The 22,958-nt window shown below is 33.6% G+C and overlaps 1 protein-coding gene across 1 annotated transcript; it reads left to right on the top strand.

Moving 5' to 3' along the window:
- Positions 1–4,240: 4,240 nt before the first annotated feature.
- On the top strand, positions 4,241–22,511 carry LOC147068510 (uncharacterized; the record flags this gene model as incomplete). The annotated part of the gene is made up of 7 exons (XM_085952996.1): positions 4,241–4,290; positions 11,954–12,343; positions 14,078–14,253; positions 15,814–16,689; positions 19,538–21,277; positions 21,413–21,521; positions 22,323–22,511. Coding segments are annotated over 7 exons (3,456 nt in total), but the record flags the coding sequence as incomplete, so codon positions are not given.
- Positions 22,512–22,958: the final 447 nt, after the last annotated feature.

The raw sequence follows: 22,958 nt of genomic DNA, 5'->3' as shown, positions 1-22,958 counted from the left end.
TATACAACAATGTATATACCTACGTATATTAAATTTGAGGTTTGCAGCATCGAGAAATCGGTCAATTACGTATTTTAACTATGATTTTCGTTACTATCTGTTAATAAAATTATATTTTTTTATAATTTATGTCATTATTAAGATTAAGATATATCTCAAGAACACAATAAATCAAAAATATAAATGTATCGTATTGACAAATACTGATATTACATACCACATAGTACTGAACAAAATTATATTGGCTCTATGCGAGTGAAATTCCAAAGTAGAACAGCATGCATATTTCATACATATGCCATCCTAATTCAGATCGATTGTTACTACATATCCGAGTAATAAAAACTATTAGTACACAATATTATTGTCTTTTTTCCATTCATAGTCAAAAATAATCGTTCTTACAAATCAGTATATCAACAATTAAGAGATAATATTCGTCGATGTTTTGTAAAAAGGGCGAATCAACCATTTTGGCGAAATCGAGATTTTAATGAAAATACAACATGTACCCCACTAGCTTTGTTGTGTAAAAACGGCGAATTTGTATCTCCACTAGAAAGTATTTAAAAACGATAATCGACTAAAATTAAATTAATTAAAATTACAAAATAAAAAGCGAATGTGACATATTAGGCCTTTAAAATATTATATAATAATACCTATTATAATGACAGTATTCTTTTTAAGCTTTATTATAAACTTGTTAGATATTTGTAGTCATCCACATGTAATAAACAAATAAATGTCAAAAGTTAGAAATACTCCTCCTGTAAAATAGCATTTTGGTTAATTCGCTCTTTTTACAAAACACCGACGATATATTCAATTTCAATTTATTTATTTTTAGCATATTATATACATTACAAATTATAAGTTTAAGGCGTTCACAACATGACATAAAACATTGGTATAAAGAATGAAAAAAAAGTGATAAAAGCGATAAAAATGGAAATATAAAAAGAGAACATAATATAACCATACAAAAGCAGTGACAATACTGACAATACAATTATTATACATATATAGAAGTTCAAAGAAGTACACCGAGTTTGTTAAGGAGGCCCTATTTTAAGAATTTATAAAATGGCGTCCATTTAAACTCACCTCACGCAAGTGGAATATATCAATACCCGAAGCAATTTGGTTGAACATAGTTATCGCCCTCCCAATTGGCATTCCAGTGGCAGGTTGGTTCTGCACCTCGGGAAAATAAACAACTGAAAAAAAAGATGATTTTTTCTACGTTACCATCATTATTAGGCGCATACTGACTGAACGAGTAGCCTCGCGTAGTCGCGAGGCAGCTTCGCCATAGATAATATACGTAAAAGCCTCGCGAGGCAAAATGCTCAGCCAGTCAGTACGCAACTCGCTCTCGCCGCCTCGCCCGTGCGTTGCCACGACCGATCACATCGTTGTCGGTTTATCGATGCTCAAAGTTGCTGCGCGCGGCTGCCTTGCGTGACGTTAATTTTGTTGCGAGCTGCCTTGCGCAGCGATTTTTGCGAAGTAAATGCCCGTGGCTGCTTGCTCATTCAGTACGCGCCTATTGACTTTAAAATCTTCTTTAAATTCTAATGAAATTTTCTCCATCCCAGTCGATCTAGCGCCATCACTTTTTAATTTATTATATTAACCGATCATCTTCAAATGTCATTTGTTCCAATCCAGCCATCTCAGTATCAGGCACTAAAATATCTAAAGACTGCCCTGAACATTAATTCGAGAGTTTCATAGAAAAGCTCAATTGTGTTTCATTTGTACAGTGCTAATATAAAAAAAATCTATAATGTCCTAAAGTGAATACCTATACTCTACTTTTTAATGGCTTATATTGTCAAGTAGGTACGACGCGACATCATAAATAACATTGTCCATTAGCCAGCGTAGTGACTAAGTAATAATCTATTCAATAATAGACGAAAATTTCACGACGCCAGAAAAATTACTCATAAATAAATTTCAGCTCGTAAATCAACTTGGAAAACGTGGAAAAATGTCCCAAGAAAACCCGAACGAAACAAAAATACACCGCAATAACTCTTTGTATTGATAACCCGTTGGAGTAAGAAGATAAATTAAAATTATTACGTACTTATTATATTTTGCAGACAGTAAAGATCTTTAGAAATTTATTTTTATATATTTAAGTATTATTTAGCATTAGATAATATGAATTTTTCCTACTGTTGGATAAAAAAAACTCCCATTAAACTATTGTGTATTATTTTCAATCGATTTGTTTACTAGTCAATGCCACATTGTGATTGGTTTCTCGGATAGAACAAATGAGTCCTAATATGGTATCAATTTTTATAACTATCTCATTATAATATTATATATTCTGCCCATGGCCCCCGCAACGGGAGGCTGACAGGGCTCTAGCCTGGAGGACCGGACTCAAGAGGGGCCCGCCGTGGCGACTCGACCAGATAAACAAACACACATCACAAATTTGCTCTCATAGTAAAAAAAAAACTCGCCCTATTTTCCTTCGATAATGTTATTATTTAAATGTATGTGCTTGTACGAAACAATTTTTAATTATGTATCGGTACTCGACAACTCCACAATTCAAATGGATATATTAAAAGATACAAAAAAACACTAAATTAGTAGCACTAAATTGGTAACATTAATTTTACCGCGTACACCATTTGGAAAACGCTACTGTAGAGCATCACAGCGCCTTTATCCTTAGCGATAGGTAGGGGGGGGCGCCAAAGATCCTAGCCTGGGTGCCTGCTTCAGGGTGTGTGGGCCATGATTCTGCCTTTAATATGAAAACTCAAACGTTCAACTTACAAAATACGTAAGATAAATAATTGTCTTATATCTTCGGTGTTTTGTAAAAAGGGCGAATCCTTGGCGAAATTAATGAAAAGGTACAACCTCACTAGCGTTGCTGTGTAAAAATGATGAATTTGTATCTCCACGGGAAAGTACTTAAAAACGATAATGGTAAGGGCGAATTTCCATTTAATGTTATGAATAATGGACACGAACGGACATGAACGAATGTGACATTGTAGGCCTTTTAAAATATTATATTATAATGCCTATTATAAAGACAGTATTATTTCTAAGCTTTATTATAATCATGCACAGGTAATTAATAAATAAATGTCAAAAGTTAAGAATCCTCCTGTAAAATAGCATTTTGGTTAATTCGCCCTTTTCGTTAAACACCGACGATATTTAAACACAAGAAGATATCTGGAGTGTTATAGTAATTTAATACAATGTCTAGGTCATTAACATGCCGGTTTCTCGAATAGTTAAACATTAAATTTGACAAAACAGCGCGAAATAAATTACCTATGACTTGACTAACTAGGCTTATTCAATATGTATTTTCAAAATAATATCTGTGATAAAAAATACTGTTTTTATAAAATGATATGCATCCTTATAACATGCAATCGCGTATGCCATTTTACTTTAAATTAATAACAAAAAAACAATAAAAAAGTAACTATAACAATATGTATTTTAAAATTCCTGTCACTATTTTTAATACCACACAAAAAATAAAATATACCAAAACTGCAATTCCCTTGATATCGCTAGCATTTTATATATTATAATTTTCCAATGGCGTACGCACCTCATCGCAAGAGTATGAAAAGCATTGAGGCCAGTTCGGTAATAGGATCTAAATTTAATCTAAGGTCGGTGATTTTTTATGTTATTCGTTCACAAAAAAATATACTTAGATTAAAAATAAATCGCACGGTAATCTGAAAAAAAATCAACTTTGTTCTTTTTTCAGACACAGAGGGGTGATTTTTGCATAAGGGCCCAATATTTCTAGTTAGGAACGTAACTGAATAATATCTGTCATTGACCTATTTGTACTATTACTCGAATATGAATCAATTTATTGTTTATTTAATTATTTATTAAATTGGCATTTAAATTGGTACCTTCTTCTTCTTATTTTTCTTTCGACCATGTCCAATCCTAATAGGATCATAATATGGGCCTCCACAGAGTAGAAGTTTGTATTAACCGATTTTTTTTACGAGAAATGGATATCAGCCACTTGCTCAACCTATTAGGTCCATCCTCTGACTCATACACAAATTGAAAAATAATGTGTACTTGCCAGCCCCAGGGTTCGAACCTGGGATCAATATATTATTCAGAGATTAGGTAAAGAAAATTGTATAATGTATTGTAGGTATATATTATGTTTAGGGATATCTTGTTATAACCTTATCTCTATAAATACCGACGTAGCCAAGCAAAATGGCCATCGCACGGGCAAATATCGAAGCTCGCGCCCATGAAAACGGGGCCATATTGAAAAATATTCTCATAAATCGTTCCGCGCTTTGTTTTCGCATAAAATTCGCATTGCTGAAATATCTGCGCGTGCTTTATTTAGGGCCGGTCGGCTTGCTTCGCTTTTTATCCGATCCCATTTCATAACTGCTTCTTTAGTGGTATTATTTATTTATTTTTGAACGCGGAATTCCCTTTGAAGTTTTTCCACCACAACTGTTGGGTAACTAAATTATTGTATTGGCAACACCGAACGAGAATATTGTTCTTTTTTCAAACGGTTGTTTTGACCACAGGCTTTTTTTTTTACAGCAATAATATCTTGATTGTATTTTCGTATTATGTATAATATTCATTCTATATTCAAAATTTATTCAATATAAAAATTAATATGTTCAATTAATTTATTAAACTAGCATTAACTCTGTAATACCTATTTGTATTGACATCATTTTATTCTTTAATTTAATCGTTAATTTATGTCTCAAAAATGATTGGTTTTAAAAATATTTTATTAATAAGATTTATATTATAAAAAGATACATAATAACTATGTCGTGAAATACCTATTAATTATTAAAATGATGTGTAGCAATATTACGTTATCTAATGCGGGTTGTAATTTAAGTTTACTACAAGTAAATGCCAATTCAATTTGATAATCTACCTATAAATGCTAAATATGATAACCCAAAACATTCTAATTATAAGAAAACCATATTAATTGTTGTTGATCAAATAATGATAAATTAACCGATGTTGATGGATGTTACCGACTTTGCAAGTATTTTTTACCCAATTTTACGCATGATAGAAATGTGGCAAATTGGTGAATAACGGATCTTACGAGATTATCCCAAAAAACACTGGCAAAACCAAACTGACGTGGGCGCCACCCAACGAGCACACTCGTCACATCGTTCATTGTTCTTAGACATATCAGTCGACTTTTATCTTCAACTTTTCAAATAATTTCCGTGTCCATAAATTTGCATGTATATCTTAATATAAATGGTGTAATAAAATGGGATAACAAACATTATAAAAATAAAGTTGTTTTCAACTCAACGCCCATAACTTATAACCATACAAATACCTCAATCGGCTCAGTCATTGCCTACTACAGATACAAGCCGATACTTATGGAAACTTTCCGACAACGAGTGGTCCTACCTCTCCAGCTGCTGTCTATAGATATCATAATATCATTGTTATGTAAAGTGCCTTTAGTGACGTCGTCACTTGTAGCAGCATTTTTTTTTCGTTAAAAACCATTTATATTAACGTATCTTACAGACCTCAAAGTTCATCTGATTTAGTATACGAAATACGAATTTCAAAATGCAATTATTGCGAATCGATATTTCCAGCCGTGTTAACATAGAGAATGGTTTGATTTTGATATACGAGTTACATTAATATACTAATAAATATTAACTCATCTTTCACAAACGTAATGTATAGCTCAATGCTGTATAAGACAATTTTTCAAATTGGATATTACCACCGGATTTTGTATGAAAGAATAGTTTGACCTTAACAGCTTTTAAATAATAAGAATGTATATTTCTAAACACTGATAATACATCAGATTAAGTATTTAATTTGCAGATTTTTTTATTATTCAATTCGAAGCGAGAAAAAGCTTTTAATTAAATAGTTTTTCCAATCAATATGTCTACCGATCTGGGATCTGAGTTTGATAGCTGATCAGTAGGACCACTCGTTTGAGAAAATATGCTTGTGCTAAAATTCTACGTTCAGGCTTTATATCAAGAAGGCAGTGGCTCAATCCATTATCATTATCATTCATGGTGTAACCATCTGGGTTGGGCTTTGACCTCCTTTAGTTGCAGTCCCTATTCCGATCTATCCTTCAGTTTCCTTTTTCAAGCCAAAATGGCGGTCCAACACAATGCACAACATTAAATTTCACAGTTAAAATATAATTTAACTAATAAGTAGGTATTTCAGTAAATAGCTGATTATAATATACTTTAGCGGTAGCATAAACATTATATTATAGAAGAAAGGCAGTCGTTATTTCAAATTGTGTATTCTACTCGTATTATTCTTATAATATCCCTCCAAGCAACAATCACACTGCACGGCAATTTATTATAATTTTGTTCATCTTTAATTCGAGATATTTATATCACAATTATTACGAACACAATTCCCACACGCAGAGTTGCGAAAACAATGAAGGCTTTGCAATTACAATAATTAATTTTAAACAACCCCACGGGGAGAGATTATGACCTACTAAGCAGTATTAACATTTACAGCAACCTGACTGTGTACTTACGAACTGTCGCTTGCCTGAAATGGTATAATGTTCGTGAATGCTCGCTAATGTGGAAATACGTCGTTCGAAACTTTCGCTCGAAATATGAATTTAATTCGTTTCATGAATAAATTAATAATGAATGACGAAAGTGTTATAATTACATGTTGTCACCACAATACTATAACTAAGAGACTACAGCGCATCTATTATATACACCAGTGGGTCTATTCTATACTTATCGACCGCTAAAGTGATAAAGTGATAAATATTAAGAAACTTAGGGTAGGTTTGTATCAAAGTATTAGCACTTATTGTAACAATTACAACTAACTTATTGTAAGTGTCACAATAAGTGATGATACTTCGATACTACATTCGATAGCTGCCGTAGCAGCCGATAGTAATATTGTGTATAGAATAGATGCGCAGGTCACAAAAATTAAGAAATTGCGGTATCTTTGAGAGCTTAGTCTGACCAATCTAAAGACTTTATAGTAAATGTGTATTTATAGGTACCTACGTGTCAACATGCATATTTCTTACAAAGTCTGGGACTATCTCACAGATCAGATTCTACAGGTATTAATTAGGTCACATAGCCGGAAAGGAAAACAAACAACTCAGTGGAAATATCGAGAGTCGATTAGTAAGAAATAAATAGCCTACACCATGATCCAATCAAGTAGGTAAATGATTCTACAGGATTTTTTTTAGTTCAATACATGCATATACAGCATGGATTCTCAACCTTGTGGCCGCAGGTGCAGGTGCGCCCGTACGAGAAGAGCATTATTCCTGCACCCGCCAAACTCATTTGTGCATTAGTTTTTTTGTTTAATCGTTCAAATCACCTAATGAAATATATTTCAATTGTATTGTTGTATTAGTTGATTTAATATATTTAGGTATTAAATTTATCGTTGATGTGTGATTGAACAAGCAACCTGGTGGATCGAAAAAGATATCTGTCCCTAAAATGTGGGGCATCTAAGATAAAATCATACTCTAGTTCAACTTATTTATACGAATCATTATTTTCAACAATGAACATAATAACATCTACATACGATATAGCTAAGACATAGAGCGATAAATGTGGCTCGCGGCTCGCGTATTCGGATTATGTATTAAGCGCGCAGTGTATGTCAAAAATCGGCAAAATTGCAAAATTTAAAAAAAAAAATGAAAAAACGGACATACACTTGAGACAAGAAGCTTGGGAAGAGAAATATTTTTATTATTTATTTTAAGAACAAAATGTTTTTGTTTGATTTGCGGTTCAACAGTAAGTTGCTATTGGAAAAAAGTGCAACGGAAAACGAAATTTTAACACGGTTCATAAAAAATATGGTACTGAATATCCTATTAACAGCAGTTTAAGAAAATCTAAAGTGAAAGAATTGAAAGCCACATTAGTTGCCCAACAATCTATATTTACTAAATCCGTAACTAAATCAAGAGCTGCTATAAATGCTTCATTTAAGATTGCACATATACCTACTTGCAATGCACAAAAAAATGTAATAAACAGTGTATTAGTGTAATCTTATTGTGTTTTCTTTTACCTATTGTGCTGATTTTGTCAAAAAAAGGTCATTGTCCTATCTGTGGCTCGCCTAAAATTTTTATTCTTAATTTGCTCGAGATACACTAAAGGTTGGGCACCACTGGTGTAGAGTTTAAATTAAATGATAAATATTTAAATAACAAGACATAACATATATTTTCTTTGAGAGGGTTTTTAATTTAACACCACTGCGCTGATGAAATCCATGAAAGCGTGCACATATTAGAAAAGACAAAATTTTAAAGCCAAGTATCTCAGTGTTGTGGTTTCTCCTTTGCTCTTTAAGGTAGGTAGGTATAATGAATTTTGATTAATAATTACCTGCCTAATAAATCACTTGTGATAGGTTCTTAAGAACGTATTTACAAACAATGTTATATTTTACAATGCACCTAGATACTAACAAACCGCCTTCTGGCTCAAGACATATGGGCGGAAAATCACAGGAATTGAGAGGAGATACGTGAAAATGTTTTAGTCGAACAGATAGTAAGAGTTACGATGACACGACGTGTCATATATTTTTTTAACATTTGATTGGGGGAGTATTCAGCTTTTAGATTGCGGCTTAATCCTACGGTAGGTAGGCAAATAATACTAATTATTGTTTAAATAAATATTATTTGTTTCTTAAGGAAAATGAGTTTTACGTTGATTCGGATTATGTATGCATGATAATAATCATTTATTCCGGCTTCGTTTAAGATGTTTAATAAAAAGTCTTCAAATTAATGTTATCGTGACGCTTCTTCGTTTTTTTATTAATAATTAATTATCTGAGGCAATATTTTTCCAATAACGACTGCTATTGTACGAAAATCCCTTTAATAAATTTTATAATAGAATTTGCAATGTACTTACGTAAGTTTATAATACTTATACTACTGTAGATCTGGCTTTATTTTCCCAGCCCGTTTAAATGCTTTTAATTCGTACCATATGAAAAAAAAACACGAATTTACCGCCATTTCAATACGCTTAATTGAGTAAACGGTTCAAATTTCGAACGCTCTCCTTCGGTCTAATTTTAGTAACTCGTTCCCCCGCGCCAAAATCAGTTCGCCAAAATGGAAATTCGCGAAAGAATTCAAGATTTATTCGTTATTGAGGCAGTCATTTCTATGGACACTAACGACCAAATAAAATTATTAATGATCTATTGTGAGCGAATCTCAAAAGTAGAACGGGTATGAGGGACAATTAATATTGTTCCTTTAAAATTTTCCCGCTTAAATATTGTTTGGTTTTAATAACAACGATGGCTGTATCTTTTCTCAGAGCACAATGCATTAATTATTCACATCGAATTGTAATATCGAAGCTTATTTTGTAACGTATTACTGTCATTTGGGAGCGGCACTAGAAGATGCAAAATTCCGCATTACACAATGCCTCGAGAGACCTACAGAAAAGCTTATATTTTTCTCTTGTTATTAAATATATATCATTTTATTAGACATAACTGTGATTATTTTGGTGTTATTATATTTATGTTAACAGTGATTGTTCATCAGGAGACTTAACCCCACAAATTAACTCAATACATGGACACAGATTGACCGCCATCGAACAATTTATAAAATGAGCACATACGGAAAACGAAAATTAATTTTCTATTCCAGCGCATCAATTCACACACACAAGACTGCCTTCGGCCGCTACAACAACTATCTAGGGTAGGAAAGTATCGAAGTAAGTTATTTGTAATTGTTACAATAAGTGCTAATACTTCGATACTTTCCTACCCTAGATAGCTGCCGAAGCGGGCCGAAAGTAGTATTGTGTATATCAGTGGCGAAGACTCCATACTAGGCGATTATTTGAAGCCTACCTTCTTAAGAAAAATATTTTTTAATTGCATATTGACTTATTTATATAATCGCTTGATTTTATATTCTATAAAATAATCTATTTTGCCAACGAGAGATGCCGTATGTGTAAAAATGTACCTATTACACAGATAATTACAAAACAATCTGCAAAGGTTTTAAAAAATATACCACAGCGCGCATCTGTCTTAACGTAAATAATAGTCGGATTAGGTTTCAAATAATTCTCAATTTTTTTCATATGGACTTTACGTCATGTAGCCCTGCCCAGTCTATCGAATTGTATGAACTAAGGTAAGCTCTGATCGCAGAGCCTAAAACCGAAAAAAAAGTTCTATGGTGTTTAATCGAATATTAATAAATATAGACTGTTTTTAAAAATAAAAAGAACTTTTATCTAATGATTTTACCTATAAATGTTTTGAAAAAATACGTAATTTAAACTGATCGCTTAATTTTATGTCGTCAGTGAGTTTTTGAAGTCATTAAATTAGTGTATCGTTGTCATTGGTGTGTACATATTCATTAGTAGTAATATCGTATTATCTTCTTATTTCTCGTAAGTTTAGTATACCTGACAAGTGTGTTCTTTTTATCAGATTTCCACAGCCTACCTCTTTCCAAAAGTCACCTTTCGCCACTGGTGTATATAATAGATGTGCAGGATTGTATTTACTATTTACTCGCGTAGATACTTTGTGGTTGCTACATTATTAAAAAATGATAAAAAACAAAAATCCGCTTATATAAGTCATTTGATCGGCAATAAACTCGAATTATATAAATTCTAAAAAAGCTTATGAAACTTATGAAATTTGTGATAAAAAAAAATTTAAAACAAATGGTCAACATACAATTAATATTGCTTTAAAATTATCGTATCAGTAATTATTAACTTTCTTCAATATTCCAGTGGCCATATAATAAATATTGAATATGCTTGTGAATCTGTACAATGAACACTAGTGGCGAGGGGTGAAGATAAGCTGTTGAAATTCGACATAAATAATGCACACTGAACTTTGTCAGTCATACTTATATGTTTTCATTGAACTAATAATTTAATTTGCAGATGGTGCTGGTTAGTTTTTTAAATTCGATTAAAAACTATCTAAAACAAACCATAATAGTTTAGGTAATCCTATGGTGAATCCGAAAAATAGTGCACACTTCTTTAGTCATACTTATTTGTTTTCCTTGAAGAATACATATTATTACAGATGGTGTTAGTTTTTTTTAAATGAATTAAGCCGTGCCTACACCAAACCATAATCATTAAAAATATTCTTCTATCTATAAAATATCTAAAAATATGTATGGCTTAATGGCATAATGTTAGATATTTTATAGATAAATGAATATTTTTTTACTATTATCTACTATGACTTGGATACACTATCTACACATTGTAGTCGTATATCAATGAAAACGTATACGTTTGACTGACAAAGTTCAGTATGCACTATTTATATTGGATCTTAACAGCCTACCTTCACCCTTCGCCACAGATGTAAATATTCAATTGTCCGATGTACTTACAATCGTGTGGGCAATTCATGGATACTTTATTAATGATCGCAATTGTACCTTTTTTATGAAATTACGGATAATTTTCTTATATATCTTCTGTACGAATTATTGTTGTAAACTCCGTCTTATTCATTGCGGTCTGAAAATTGACTCTGTGCTTCGGTCGAACTGGTGATAGTTATACTTTCTTCCTAGTTTCAATTATCTATCTATCTAGCCATCTACCCATTTGATACTTCAAATACCCTATATAATGGTGTATCTAAACATCGGAGTTTGGCAAACCATATTAGTAAATTCAAATAAATACATTGTATCATTCTACAATACACGATCATCACAAAAACTATTTGTTGCAATGATGCAAAAATATGTCATCTAAAATTATTATTTAAGTACCCCTAATTTATATTTAAAAAATACAAAAAATAATAATGGCTTATTTTTACTTTCAGATTGTCTCCATCTTCAGCTGTACCGAGACTCAAAAGACCGCTACAAAAAAGGCCAAACGAAAGCCTCCCTATCCCTCCAGCACTTTCTCGGCTTCGAATCCGGCTTCACTCTGGACAAGGAGTCCAATACGATAGCCATAATTTGCCAGGACGTCATAGTCGTCCTGGCTTTCGACACCAGAGAACGCCTCATCCAGTGGCAGGTGAAGATATCAAACAACTTGGGGGAGGGACAGCAGTATCTGGTGCTCATCTCATCGGCTCCGGCCAAGACGAAAGTATCGACGGGTCCTGCGAAGCTTCACATTCAAGATCACAAGTTCTGTCTAACCGCGGGGGTTCCGCCAAGGCTTATCGGCATCTGGGAAATTGTTTCCCTGAGGTACGCAATTTATCTCATTGTCTTTTGTGATATTTAATAATTCAGAGTACAATGGCCCTTAAAGAATGAATAAACGTTTTATTCAAACATATAATGCCGGCCGTTTCGGCATTGTGATAATATAATGTGTTATAAATCTAGCGGACAACGAATTGGAAGATTTCACGAAACGGAATGCTAGTGTATTTTATACTCATTCATTTATGATTTAATACATTCAAAAATATAATTAAGTAGGTACATTATTTTCCAAAGCATATTAATTTAATTTCATAACAATTTAATATGAAGTTTCTTTCCACTTTACTTAGGTAAGTATAGATATTTTTATTTCGAAAAGTTTCGTTTAAACAATTTCACACAATCAGCAGTGAGATATTAGCTTGTAAAATTATCATCAATAGGTTTTTTCTACATCAAATAATATCGTACTGACGATTACGACAATTATTACATTACAGTAATTTTGGGAATCGACAACTTTAAATTAACTTTAAATAATACGGCTTAGACTATTTCCTTTATAACTTTAAATAATTCTACATTACGCCCAATTGGGCGAGTTATGTGTTTTTCTCGTTGTCAATATTTTACTATTGCATCAACAATAAAGCAATCATTTTTTTTCTTAATCCGGGAGTAAGCATAAAATAATTCTAATATAGATTCTATATTCAAATCTGAAAAAATATTATGGCATTCGGTACCGATGATTTGGTGTTGCCCATTATTTATAGCATTTATTAACATTTTTAAATATTTGTGGGAGTCATGGTGTTGTGGACAAAGAAGTCGAGATTTAGTGGTTGCTCCGATGGATGGAGGAGCCAGTTTTATTTGCAGCGTAAACAGTCGGTACAAGAGTATGTTACAATACTTATGATGCTGTTCCAAGGTTCGAGTCTCGGTAGAATGAGATGTTGTGCGGAGCGATACAAAGACTGAGATACTAACAAATCAGCAACTTATATTCGAGTGCCATATCAAATGAATAATCATCCGCTATTTATTGACGTACTCACGAGCAGAATAATAATAAAATAGTCTTAGACTTAAAATAATTATATGTTTGAATATCCAGCATAACTATTAATAAATAAAAAGTATAATCAGTATTATACTTAGTTAAAGAGATCTTACTTTCCAAAGTATGTTATTTCCTTAACAAAAAATTAAGCAATTGTCAGACAAAATGCAAAACGTGTGACTTGGTATACAAAATCGTCACTTATAGGGTCAGTGCTGCTACCTATTCAAGAAATAATGTGCTAGAACAAAAGTATAATATGATGTTGTGAGTCACATATAAGAAGAAGAAGTTTTACTGCTGAGTGGCCTATCACTGGAGGGTGGCCGATCATTGTATGTCTTACCCTATCTTGAAAAGAATATTTAGGAAATATTAATTATAATTGAGTCAGCTACTCTATATGGAGTTTACGTCATTGGATATGGCTGACTATGTGGAAAAATGGATATTGCGGAAATTATAATTGCAGTAAATTATTTACTGATTTTGCAATAATTGAACACTACCGGAAATGGATATTTAAGAATTTGTAATTGCGGTAATGTATTTAATATCGCCGATCAATATGCTAGTACGGATTGAGTTGTTTATCCCCATATATTGAATTTATTCACGATTTAATAATAGTATGTATTATTAAGTATTTTTTTTAAACAGTTATATTGTAAACATGCATTAAACTATCGTGTAATTGATAATTCCAGGAGATACGGTGTAGTGGAAGGAAGATTCTGCTTCGAAGGCGGATCACGATGTGGAAAAGGAGAAGGATTACACGTCCTTATCACCGATCAAGGAGACGAAATAACGCATACATTCTCTTTGGCCTCGCAGGGAAAACTCTCAGTTAAGAAGCGACCAATGGTCAGGAAAATGTCGAGTAAGTATATAATAATTTATAAACATGCTTTTGTAATGAATTAGAAATGTACCTAATATACCTAACTACATTTGTTCCACCTAGTCAAACCATCTATATAAAAGAGTTTAAAACCAATTTAACTTTAAAAAAGATATGTCGCCTCCCATATAGTCTGAAACGAAAATGAAAGAAGACTTGTAAAGAAAAATAACTGTTCTGTGAAAAATAACAATCTCATATTATTATTATCAATTTGTATTTAAACAATTTTACAAACATTATCTTCCAAATAATCTTTTCCAAGCTACAAATTAAAGATGTCTATTTTCAAAGTGAACTTATTCCACTTCAATAAATTTTTGGCAAAAGCCAAAAAACTTGTTGATGACATGCCTTTTGTATTGAAAAAAGTTACTTTTGTTACTAACACTGATTTTGAAGTTGATTTTTCTAATGGATTGAATGCTATTAGGTTCTTCTATACAAAAAATACTGGCTTTCATAACTCATTTTCGTCAAGTAGTGGAATAATTTAACTTAGCTTGATAAAAAATAGGTAGGACCTACTTACCTACTTTCTACAATCTGTCCACCTTTGAAGCCGTGGGTCGCAGAAATCACATATTGTTTTATTAAATGTGTGTTGGTCTAGAGATTAAATACCAGAGCTTCGAACCAGAACTGAACCGTAAAAACGTTATTTTTATCGGTACAAAAACCGGAATCGAACCGGAATCGAACCGGAAAAAAAATATCGGTTTTTTTCTGTTCGGTACATGTTCAAACACGCGTGATCTTACTCTCCACTTCAGTTGTCGTTCAGTTGTCGTAGGCGTAACACATCTTACTTATCTGGTCTTGGCCCTTGGACTCTTCGACTCTTGGGTAGAAAATTGACTTAAAAATTAGTCACTCGGAGCTGAACCGGAAACTGAAAACCAGAAAAACCGTTATTTTTTTCGGAACGAAAACCGGAACCGAACCGATATAAGTATACATATTTTTACTTGGACCGGAACGAAAACCGAAACGAAAAAATATAACGGTTCGAAGCCCTGGTAAATACCAAATAACTAAACGAATGGCTAAAAACACTAACAACCATTCCAAAAGGAAAAAGTGTGTTAATATAACTTCTACTATGTGAAGGCCCATATTGTGTTCTGCTTATAAGCGAAAATGTTAAATAGGTACCTAAAGGCTAGGACACACAGGGCATTCAATTTGTAGCAAACTGAAGTGGTTCTTAATATTTGGAATCAAACAAGACTTATAGGTATAGATGAGTACCTACAAACAACCGAAAAATTTCTAAAATCAATAATATTTAATCAATCAATGTGGTACTAACAAAAGCCCTCATAGTCTAATGCGCTAGGTACTAGCTTTCGGTTTCTGGTTTGATTTCCGGTAAAGTCACATTAAATAGTATTTAATGGCTTGAGTGTTTATGTAATTCATTTGCACTGTAATATTGGGCTTCATGGTTTAGTGTAGACTTTTAAAAAACACTAAGTACCTGCTTTTTTACTGATAGAATGTGTTCATTAATATGATTTTTTTTAAATTTATTTACAGATGTCGACAGTCCAAAGAAGCAGTTGGCATTCAGGCCAGAAACTAGACTATCAGACCTTACAGCCATTGACACCACACAAATGGGCAACGACATGAATCGAAGTATATACGGCGATGAAAATTTCTGCCCCCACAACCAAGACGACATTCCTTGCGGAGCCATCTCTCCGTACTGGCCCTCGGTAGAATCGCAAACGTGCCGGCACGGCGACATCGACAGCAACTATGGCTGCGGAGACACCGCCTCTGTCAGCGAGATGCAGGACGCGGTACACAACGAGACTTGGGCTGGCGGCGGAGGCACGGTCACCCTGGAACGCTGCATGAGCTGCATCAGTAAACTGGGAGCCATGTCCAGATCGTCAACGGCCACCGCCGCTATGACACCATGCGCCGGATCACACTTCCATCCGGCATGGACGATGGAAAGTGTCAAAGAAAAAACGAATTCTGACAGAAATTCAGTTTCATCCAGAAACAGCTCGAGTGGAAGCGGAACAGAGTATTCAGTACCGCGATTGATCGGAATAAATTCATCAGGAAACCATGAAACTGCTCCAACTCCCACGTCTCCGACAAGAAATCAAGTGCCAAACGTTCCTCAGAAGAAAGCCGCTGACATTAACAATGTGTGCAAGTGTCCGAATTGCCCACCGGCAAGGCCGCCCAAGCTGCTGTCGCTCAACAACATTACCAATTCCCAAAGCAACACTCTCAAGCCTAAAAAGCCGCCGATGCCTCTTCCTCTTGAAGCCCCTGCAAACTGCGCATGCCACCACAAGATAGTTCAGAGTGCAGACATCCACCCGAACCCCAATTCAAAAGTAGGGCCCTATGAAAACTACGATATACCTAAAGTACATTTGAAAGAGGTAAGTAGCTTCAACATTACACATATCGTCACCTTACTATTAGGACCTTGTAAGTCCAATATTATGGAAAAATGAAATTTGTTTGACAAAATTCAAACAAAAAACATTTTAAAACACATCGAAACCTCGGCAAATCTATCGACAAATTTGAAAAACCCGTAAGTCTCGTGGTTTCAAACATGGAAAACCTCGTATTTCACAACCAGTGTTAGCAGACACATCAATTAGAGAGGTGTTTAAAATATTGTTTTTATTACGTTTTATCCTTCAACCTCAACATTCTTCTCAAACAGACTTACGAGGTTTTAATAGTAAGGTGACGATATTTGTTAATAATATTGTCTTAACAGTATTCATAACCTAATTGTGGAGTAGTTTATAGAGCATCCATCTATGAAGCCATGGAAAGTTTGTCCGAATTCCATGTCTGTCAAAGATCATGTCGTCGTTTGTGTCAAAATTAATAGTTTACACAAGATCAATAAAAACGGCATTGTCAACACAAAAATGAAGATAGACCTTATAGAATAGCTATTATCTAATTAAGTTAATATATTTAAATAACTGATAATGGAGGGATCATCACCAATCAGCTCTGTGGGTCTATTCTATGCTTATCGACCGCTAAAGTGATAAAGTGAAAAATATTATCAAACTTAGGGTAGGTTTGTATCAAAATATTAGCACTTATTGTAACAATTACACGAAGCCGGTTTTTATTGTTGCAATAAGTGCTATATTTTAACAGCACCTATCTTGCTGCTGTTAAAATATCGCACTTATTGCAACAATAAAAACCGGCTTCGTGTAATTGTTACAATAAGTGCTAATATTTTGATACAAACCTACCCTAAGTTTGATAATATTTTTCACTTTATCACTTTAGCGGTCGATAAGCATAGAATAGACCCACTGATGCGGTTACTAGGTTGGTCTTATTAAAATAAGACATGTTACATCGGAGGTTTCTATAATTAATAATATTTTAATTTTGATGATATCGACTCTAGAAAGAAAAAGGGGCATAACTCTCAGTTTTTCAAAATTTATTTTATTGAATAATAACGTTATACTCAACTAAATACATGTTGTGTCCAAAGGATGTAAGCTGCAAATGCCGGTTTATTATCTAAATTTAGCTATCAATTTAAAAAAAAACAAGGAATTGACATGGAAAAAACGACTTAACCATCATTTTTGTTGGTTTTTTTTTAAATTAATTCAATAGAGTATCAGATTATGTATATAAAAACCAAAATATTAATTTATTATCATGCACTTCAAGGTTACATCTTTTTGTATTTTAACTTTGACCGAAAACCATAGTAAAAACATTTGTGTGCCTCCTGTAAAATTTGAGTTATGTGGATTACACCCTTTTTCCTTTCCAAAGTCGATATAGAAAACATTAAGGGGGGACATGCTCGTCGAAGGTCAAAATTGAGTTTTTATTGTATTTTCAAACCATGATCCTGGACACTCCTTAAACGTTGTAGATAATCTATTTATATAATTTTGAAGCCTTATTATCCTTTATAGTTATTTTAAACATTTGATGACTGCATAAAGTATTTTTGTTACATAAAATAGTATTCTTTTAAACCTCTCGCTCTAATGTTTTGGAATATAGTCATATTTCGGTACATAGCTGTGCAGTGGTGTTAAGATTTTTTACACTTATTAATTTTTAAACGCATTTATAAAACCATTAGTATAATTTATGACGAGATAATTTTTGTAAAATATTCACGATAAAAAATTATATTGATAATCTCTGTGATCCCAAATTTGACAAGAATTAGGCATTTTATTATTCAAAAAATCGGCAAGATTAACCCATTTGAAGATGATTTTAAAGATACTTATTATAAGCTATGTCTTTGACCATTCAAGTGTGATAAAGATCTTATGAATAATGATTGCTTTATAATAATTATTGACCTAAGAATAAGGTAGTGTTTTTTTGAAATACGCCATTTCTTTTGGCATTCCCCAGTGGTTAAGCTACAACATACGGCCGTAGCCATAAATTGACAAACTATAATTAAAGTAGGGAGTAAATAACTATAAAGGATAATAAGGCTTCAAAATCATATAAATAGATTATCTACAACGTTTAAGGAGTGTCCAGGATTATGGTTTGAAAATACAATAAAAACTCAATTTTGACCTACGACGAGCACGTGGTCCGTTAAGAGTTCATTAAAATATGACGTGTCAAATATATTTTGACAAAATTGTCTTATGGAAGGTTTTAAAACCTCAATGACAATAAATGTTGTTTTTATAATTGTGTTTAGTCCAAAACTAGTACAGTAAACTTCCGATTATCCGTGTGCGAATTATCCGGTTTGCGGATTATCCATGATAAATTTACTTTTTTAAAAAATCGTTCGTTTTCGTAAACATGAAATTCGAACTGATATTAAAAAGATTCCTGCAAGCAAACCAAAATCACAGATATTTTTAATAAATAATGAGTATGAAACATGTTAAGATAATTATAGTTAGCTTTAGAAATGTATAATAATGTAGTATTTTAAGCATAGTTCGGATTATCAGTGTTTTTCATTTATCCATGCCACCTCTCCCCACCATTAGCTCGAATAATCGGGAGTCTACTGTATCTACCTAATGAGTTAGGACGTTATGTGAATGGCTAACAACCATTTTTCGTAAAAAGTCTATTAGTATACCTATACTCAACTCTGTGGTGTTCCATATACTCCGCTTACAAGCTAAAATATTAATTTGCTTTACCCATTATTTCCAACATACTCTTTATATTCTACATATTATACTTTTTTTGTTTCAGGAGAGAAAACTAGAGACTAAAAAAGATCATTCTGTAGTCGGTGAGCACTATGATACCCCCAAGAAACTAAAAGAATGCCTAGCGATGGATAATATTTTCCAATTAACCAAAAGCACCGTCCCGGGAGTGATGACTCTTCGAAAGCCGTGCGGATGTATCCTAAAGCTCGGTAGAAAATTAGCCGAACCGACCGTCGTCGATTGTGATGAAGTCAGACCTCCGGATTGCCCCTGTCAGAGAGTTACCAACTGGGCGAATAATCTGATTTCCTTGCCATACTGCCGAAAATCTTCGCAAGATGATATTTTGCAATACGCTAAGAGCCCAATTCCTGAATGCCGGCAACCCTCGGTCCAACCGAAAATGGAAGACCTAGCGATCTATGCCACGGTAGACGTCACGAAGAAAACTAATAGAAAAACAAATTCAATGACACCTTCGCAATGCGCATGCGTGCCGGATGATCCATCTAAAATTAAAGATGATGAATCTGAAACCTCGTCAAACTATGTGAATATTGATCCGGCTACGTTATTGCAGGAACCTTACCCGACAGATCCCGCTCTAGCCAATTATGCTAATTTAGACTTTGCTCATTCGTTGGAGTATTATGAAAATGCTAAAGATATGCTTCAAAAAGCAGGCATCACCCAAGAAGAATTGGAAGCTCTCAAAACTAGCTTGAGCTCCATGTCCAAGGCTTTGAATGATATGACGCCATTTTGCTCTAAGTGTGGTCACGACTCCAAGCCATCCATCGATGTATGCGCTAACGCTGAGTGCACGAAGAACGATGATTACCTTATGATGGAGCCGGCGGCAGTGTCACTGGCGCAGGTTGAATCTTCTCACAAGTGTCACAAGAATATGTCTGGATACACTCCCATGTCACCAATAACAAATGTGATCGCTCAATCGAATAAGGTGACGGCTTTGAAGACCAGAGTAAACAGACTAATTGTAGAAAAATCAGCAAGCAATCCGACACTGTTCGGACCTCCAGTTGACAGGAACAGAAAAAGATCAGAATCAGAAATGAGGATACCTGGCTCCGCTATGATAATGATGCTCAATTCCCCAAACAGTCCATACTCCAGGAAGCAAATTATGGATTCTACCGATAGTATTGAATTATTAAAGAACCGAAAACGTTCCAGTTCCGCTGACTCATCGAGATATTTAGAAGACTTAAAAGAATTTGACAGTGTTAGCAGCAGGACTACATCTTCGTCGTTAGAAACTTTAAGAAACATATCAATAGACAATCGAAGATCGTCTTCTCCATGCATTCACCAGGAAACTGAGCACTGCGAAGATGATTCTTGCTGCAGTAAAGTTCAATACGAAGTCAGCTCCGCTGATATGCAAGGCGACACGACGCCAAACGGCATTCCGATATTGAGAAAGAAAGTAAAAGAAACCGCTCACATCCGACGATCGTCAAGCGTACCATGTAAATCCGGGCCGAATAGAGATTCATCAAGCTCCAACGATTCAGGAGTCTCCACATGCTCTCTGAAGCATCACGGAGCGGATTTCGCAGAGTTCGAGTTGCCTCTGACGACGTCCATGTCGAGCAGGCGGCACAACCATGCGATAGCCCAGAGACAATCAAAAAGTCCACACCCCAGCTGTTTGCACTCTTCATTGCCGCGAAGATCAAAATCATCCGACCCGCTCAGAGATTTGACATTCCACTTTCAGAAAAGTAAAATTCCAGCCAAGTCTTCGTCTGCCGAAGCGGAGGTGCCAGTATGCCCTCCCAAAGCAGTCAAAGGTATGTTTATAACTCTTTTTCGATTTCATTTTTTGTAGAAAATATTGTATCAAGATATTAAATCGTTACAAAAATATCAATTACATTCTCAACAAATTATTATGTTTGCTACATTAAAATGTTTTATTTTTTCAGGTGTTATTGATTCTCATAGCTCTAGCAGTGGAGCATCAGATATGTCCGACTATATAGAAACTTTATCGATGTCATCTCATAGCTCATCAGATACACCTGAAACATTAAGGTAATATATTTGATTAAAATGTCTGTTCTTCACCTACAGCCAAATTAATACTCTAAATAGGTACCCAATTAAAATAATTATAGAATCACTATTAAGCAGTAATAAAAAAAAATTATAACACTGAAATTATTAATGAATTTTAAGATGGGTGGTATGTATTCAATTTCATTTGATATTTTTATTCCAAATCACTAAACATCAGTCATCCTTCACTACAAAACTTTTCCCCGTTGTGTAAAATAATAAATAAGTAACTCTTTAAACATCTGATGACTTTGTAAATTTTTTGGCCAAATTAAATAACAGTCCCACGATGGCCGTGCGGCTTAACCGTTAGCCTATAGTGTCGTGGGTCCCAGGTTCGAATCCTGGGTCTGGCAAGTACACATATTGTTTTTCAATTTGTGTATGAGTCAGAGTATGGACCTAATAGGTTGAGCAAGTGGCTGACATCCATTTCTCGTAAAAACAAAATCTGTTAATACAAACCTCCACTCCGTGGAGGCCCATATTATGATCTTATTAGGATCGGACATGGTCGAAAGAAAAAAAATTAATAACTTCATTTAACCACTAGTTTCTTTACAGAATAATTTTAAAAATCCACACTGTATTTTACTAATCTTTCTTACGAATATAACTAATTATAATTTTTAGATTTCTTTTTTTCTAATATCCTTCATTCTAAATAATTGATAATGATAAGCTTCCCGATCTACTTTGAATATGTTATTGAATCACTCCCTTTAGTTTTAGTACATTAGTACGTTTATTTGAAGTGGTATTTTGTTATGATTGCAGGATAAACAGACAAGCTACAACCACATTGAGGCCACGGTCGGGAAAAGAGTACCACAGCATTGATCAATCCATGCTGACTCACCCCAACGATGTGCGAATGTCGGGCTGGATCTAAAATATACCTACTTTTAATATCTCATAACTTTGTTAACTATTTCATAACAATGACCTAATATATAAGAAAACCTCTGTATCCAGCTGTAAATTACTTTAATTGTAACACATTGATGATAGTCATTAAATGTTGTATAAGTGATATTCTAACGGGTCCTAAGACGGCCATTTTCATTTACATTCTCATATTGTGTTTTAAATTTGTAGTTACCATTTTCAACAATGATATTATAAACATCTGTATTGACTGAATGAAAACCGTAATATTTCAATGATTAGTTTTTTTTTAATAACGATGAGATGAATATATACGTTTAATCTACGAGCAAATGTTTAATAGTAAGTAACTATTATTCTTAAGTTTTTTATTAACATGGCCTTTATTTTGTTTCTAGTCAAGGATTTGATATTTTCAAATCTGTGTTCATTATTTTTATTAGATACTTTTTTATATAAAAATACCATTTATAATAATTTATTAAATTGAATAATATAATATTGTAATATTATTATAGAGAATAA

The sequence above is a fragment of the Rhyacophila brunnea genome, unplaced genomic scaffold (genome assembly GCF_057557595.1).
Source record: "Rhyacophila brunnea isolate RB1 unplaced genomic scaffold, BYU_Rbru_1.0 scaffold_3, whole genome shotgun sequence".
In the NCBI taxonomy this organism is placed as follows: domain Eukaryota; kingdom Metazoa; phylum Arthropoda; class Insecta; order Trichoptera; family Rhyacophilidae; genus Rhyacophila; species Rhyacophila brunnea.
The sequence above is the reverse complement of the archived record's forward strand: the minus strand, read 5'-3'. Positions and strand labels throughout refer to the sequence as shown.